Here is a 5,146-nt window from a genome sequence, read left to right on the forward strand (position 1 = left end):
CAGACACTCGGCAACGTCGAGGCTCAGTAAACTCAGAATTACTATTAGAAAATTGGATTACCTTTGCTGTTCTTCATCAGAATGCACTCCCAGGACTTCTACTTCAACAAAAAATGTATTTTGGTTCCAAATAATCCATAGTTATATTCAAATAGCTCCGTTTTGTTCGTGCGTTCAGGTCACTATCCAAAGGGCGACACGCGGGCGCATTTTGTGACAAAAAATGTCAAAATATTCCTTTACCGTACTTAGAAGCATGTCAAACGCTGTTTAAAATCAATTTGTATGCAATTTTTCTCGTAAAATAGCGATAATATTCCAACCGGACAACTTTGTATTCATTCAAATAGAGAAAGAAAAACATGGTGGTCTCTCGTGACCTCGCATCTCCAGGCTCTGAGCCACCAGGCTGACCACTCACAAACAGAGCTCCTGAACCTTGCCCAGAGACAGCAGACGCCCCAATCCACTTTCTGGCGCCTTCTGAGAGCCAATGGAAGCCTTAGAACATGTCACGTAACAGCAAAGATACTGTAATTTCGATAGAGATAACCCAGAAGGAACACAAATTGTCAAACAGGCCACTTCCTGCTTGTAATCTTCTCAGGTTTTTGGCTGCCATATGAGTTCTGTTATACTCACAGACACCATTCAAACAGTTTTAGAAACTTTAGCGTTTCCTCTGTGAATCTGCCCCCTACATGAACATCCTTCAACTTCTTCTCTCTGGTCTGTAACAGAACAACTGAGATGAGGGTCAAGAGACAAAGTGAAGTGACAGCATCAGCAGAAATGTGAATCTACATGCACCACAGGAGGCACAACATTTAGGTTGGCTCCATTGGTTGTTTGAAGAGGAAGTGAGGTTGAGAAAATGTCCCACCTTACAGACAGATACAGTGTGTACTCATTGATGAATCACTGATGCGTCTCTCTAAAAATGCTTACACTATCAAGAAGGTGTATCTTCAAATGGTATAAAGTCAGAGTTACTGCTTGTATTTTTTCATAATTTGAGTTGGTTTCTGAGACTAGTAGCACATACAGTGCCTATAGAAAGTTTACACCAACATTGGATTTCTTCACATTTTATTGTGACACAAAGTGGGATTCAAATGGATTTAATTGTCATTTTTTTGTCAACGATGTACACAAAACACTCATGTCAAATTGGAAGAAATTCAAACATAAGATTAATGGTAAGAATTGGGCAAGTCATTAAACATATGAAATAAAATCATGTTTATTGAATTATTACACGCATATAGGCAGGTTACAGAGTTCCATGTTACAACTATTATCATCAAAGGGAAGAGTTCTGACATTTGCAAAATCATTATATATATTTTGTTGTACACTTCTACAAAAACAAATGTATCCAGTCAGTCAACCTCAGCCACTATTGCTGAGTATTTGAGACTTCTGAAACCATCCTAGTATCAGCTTTCACACTTGCTGGACACTTATGTTCTGCATCTGAGTGATTCTATGTCATTATTAGGAGAGTATGCCAATGCAGTGACTGTCTCTACAGCTACACTCGACTGTTACATGTACAAAACAGCCAAGTCACACGGACACAATAAAGCTCAAAAAGGAGGTCAGTGGGGCTCAACTTAAATAATGATGATGATTGGAGGACTATCACATCCTGTCTTGATGACTCACACCAGAGTATATGGTTTCTTCCTCTCTCTGTTCTCTCCTCTGTCTCCTGGGCTTGATACTCTTCTTGTCACTGAACTTCAGGGCAGTATAGTTCAGAGCATCATAATCACCGTGGAGCTGTGGGGATGAAACACAAACTCACTCAGTTCAGACTCTTGGTCATATCTAATGCTGTACTCTTTTGCTTATCCAGACCCACTCTTGATACAGTGGAACTGATCCAGCTAACCTGTTGGTCTGAGGTGTTGGCATGAGGATTCCCATAGTGGCTTTGCTGAAAAGGGGTCCCTGCTAAAAGACAAATGTCAAAACATTCAATATATTCTAAACCTTTTCTTGTTTACTAATTAAAAGACATACTACTGTTAATGTCATATTTTCTGCTTCAAAATGTAGTAGGCCAGAGAGGGAAGTGGTAAAAGGAGGGCGAGCCTTCACCCTACATTATGATCTATAACGATTATTACTATTACTATTAGTATGAAGACTTTTACTGTACCTGCACAGTGTTCACATCGTGACCTCTTCATTCTCACACAGAGGATAATGTTGACAATCACACTCAGAATCACAGTAGTTGTCAGGCAAGATATAATGGCAAGGAAAATTATATTACACTGATCACCCAACAGGTCTGAAACTAAAAAAACAAGGCTTAATTATTTTCTATTATTATTTATTCCTCAATGCATTTTACAAAAAAGTTAGCTATTAAAGTTATATCATTTGAAATATACTATATTTCAAACCATTTGAGAGAAAAGTAGTGCTGTATTTTGGTTATGCACAACTTACCTTCAACATCCAGCTTGGTCCCGTTCCCAAATAGTATTTCCCCACATGAGGCCACAGCACAGTAGTAAGTCCCAGCATCAGAGAGGCTGAGGTTCCTCTTGGGGAGGTTGTAGACACAACTCTGTGTAGGAGACTCAGCCTTAGGGCTCTTCTCACACTGATCACTCCTGTCTCCATGGGTGTAAATGATTCCTGGATGGGATTCTCCTGAGCCATGTCTGAACCAATAGACACTGTGTTCTCCTGCACGGGTCTCAGTGTGTATTGTACAGTTCAGAGTTACAGAGTCTCCTGCCTTGGCTGATTCGGACACAGGTTGCTGGTGCACAGACATGCAGTTGTTCCCTGAATCTGAAGAGAGTGAATAAGATCATGGTGTGTACATTCTTTCCTGATATATTAATACATTTAACATTATTTGAACGCACTTCAGTACCAACATTTCTAAAAACGTAAGATACCTTTGACAATTAAAACAGTTCCTTCTCCAAATGTGGCTTGCCTCGCTAACATACTAACACAGTAGTATGTAGCTGAGTCCCCTGACTCTGTCTTGGAGATGGTCAGGTTAAAGCTGTCAAATCCTCTCTTCACATTCAAACGTTTAGTCTCAGTAAAGTCCTCGGTAAAGTTGTTGAAATAAAAACTATTTTCAGTCCCATAATATGATGATGCCATGAGAAGAGGCTTCTGTCCAACAGTTTGCTTGTACCAAGAGACACTGATCAAATGAGATCGACAAAAGCAATTTACTGATACACTTCTTCCCAGTTGTGTAACTATCACAGGGTCTGGTTGGATTACATCCTTGTTAAGTGCACAACCTGTGAAGCAAACAAACTAAATAAATAAATCAGACAAAGGTATAGTACAGAATTATAAATTATTCAGACTACATAGTCATTCAAATGGATGAAAAAAGACTGACATAAAAAAGCAAAAGGAACCGTATTAATAAGTCTTACTTACCCAAATTGGCGTAAAACAAAACGATTGTCCAATATATAATCATAATTTCCTTTCTGAACTGTACAGTGTGTGGGTCTGACAACAGGGCACTTTTTATATGATGACACTCATTTGGTAATCATTATGAAGTAGGCGGAAACACTGAACTAAGTGATTTAATTGGCTGTCTGAACAGGCATAAAACATCTGATTAAAACTACAATCTAACATGTGTCCTGTAGCATACCATAGTTAGAACAGCCGTTCAAATGATGTAAGGTCAGAGTTACTGGTCTGTATTTTTCATCATTTCGGTTAGTGGCTGAGACTACTGGTACATATGTCCTCTTTGACATACACAGTGGGTTTACATTGTTTTTCTCACTACATGTCTGTAGATGGCAGTTTAAGCTTTCAGGAGGAAGTGAACTCTGGTGAGGTTGGCACTTTTTTGAGAAAATAAAGATGTGATCCTTTGATACCTGGTGCAAATAAGTGGTAAGAATTGGGAAAGTCATTCAATTAGGAAATAAAAACATGTTTATCAAAACTTCACACAGACATGAAGACAGGTTACAGAGTTCCATCAACTATTATCATCAAATGGAAGAATTCAGACATTTGCAAAATAATTATATATATTTTGTTGTACACTTCTACAAAAACAAATGTATCCAGTCAGTCAACCTCAGCCGATATTGCTAAGGATTGGAGAAATCTGAAACCATCCTAGTATCAGCTTTCACACTTGCTGGACAATTATGCTGTGCACCCGAATGTTTTTACATTTATATTAGGCGAAACTAAGCCCCTGCAATAGCATCCTACAATAAATGAGAAATGTATATAATAGTCAGTTCACACTGCCTCTGTCAGGATCAAAGTGGAGTTCAGAGGAGGGGTGGGGCTTAATTTAGAATGATGCTAATTGAAGGACCCTCATATGTCACATCTTGTCTTGATGACTCATACCAGAGTAGATAGTTTCTTCTTCTCTCTGTTCTCTCCTCTGTCTCCTGGGCTTGGTACCCTTCTTGTCGGTGAACTTCAGGGCAGTATAGTTCAGGGCATCATAATCATTTATCTGTAGGGATAAAGCAAGGACTCAGTAAATTCAGAGTATGGGACAAATCTAATGCTGTAAACTTTTGTTTTAATACTCTTTCCCTGTCTCATCCTTCTAACCTGTTGGTGTGACGTGTTGGCGAGAGGCATCATATTCTGGCTTTGCTGAGAAGGGGTCCCTGCTAAAAGAGAAATGTCAAAACATTTGAAACCTCTTCTTGTTTACTAATTAAAGGCATACTACCATGTCTAATGTTCTTCTTAATTAAGAAATGACACCAGAGTACATGTAAACAGGTTGCTGTGTGTGTGAGCAGATGTTAGTGGCATGAGAAGAGAAAAAAACGGTTCATCACTGCAACATAAAGATGCCTGAGTATGGCCTAAATAAATACCTTCCTTTTGTCATGTCTACTCTCGCCGGTTTAGGAACCACCGGTCCTGGCCTTCATCATTACGCGCACCTGGAATTTATCATTAGGCACACCTGGACTCCACTTCACTGATTACCTCCTCTATGTCTGACACTCCTTTAGTTCCATTCCACAGGCAGTTCTTTACTGACTTGCCTAGTTAACCTCTCTAGGGTAGGGGGCAGTATTTTCACGGCCGGATAAAAAACGTACCCGATTTAAACTGGTTACAACTCTTTTCCAGAAACGAGAATATG

At 39.3% G+C, this 5,146-nt stretch overlaps 1 protein-coding gene across 1 annotated transcript; it reads right to left on the reverse strand.

The window, feature by feature from the left end:
• Window positions 1–1,644: 1,644 nt before the first annotated feature.
• LOC145861693 (uncharacterized) lies at window positions 1,645–4,626 on the reverse strand. Its single transcript, XM_082964561.1, has 6 exons — window positions 4,597–4,626; window positions 4,384–4,495; window positions 2,925–3,287; window positions 2,464–2,814; window positions 1,898–1,959; window positions 1,645–1,785 (listed from the first exon to the last, which is right to left on the reverse strand). The coding sequence occupies exons 1-6, from the start codon at window positions 4,624–4,626 to the stop codon at window positions 1,645–1,647; spliced, it is 1,059 nt and encodes a 352-aa protein (XP_082820687.1).
• Window positions 4,627–5,146: the final 520 nt, after the last annotated feature.

The sequence above is a fragment of the Salmo salar genome, chromosome 18 (genome assembly GCF_965601325.2).
Source record: "Salmo salar chromosome 18, fSalSal1, whole genome shotgun sequence".
Lineage (NCBI taxonomy): Eukaryota > Metazoa > Chordata > Actinopteri > Salmoniformes > Salmonidae > Salmo > Salmo salar.

What these genes read in the sequence shown, in the direction of transcription:
- LOC145861693 (XM_082964561.1), bottom strand. Translation starts at nt 4,626, where the DNA reads ATGCCTCTCGCCAACACGTCACACCAACAG. An exon ending in GACCAAGCTGGATGTTGAAG is followed by an intron (nt 1,960 to 2,463) that starts GTAAGTTGTGCA and finishes TTTGTCTTTTAG; the next exon opens with CAGGGACCCCTTTTCAGCAA. An exon ending in CCAACACCTCAGACCAACAG is followed by an intron (nt 1,786 to 1,897) that starts GTTAGCTGGATC and finishes TCATCCCCACAG; the next exon opens with CTCCACGGTGATTATGATGC.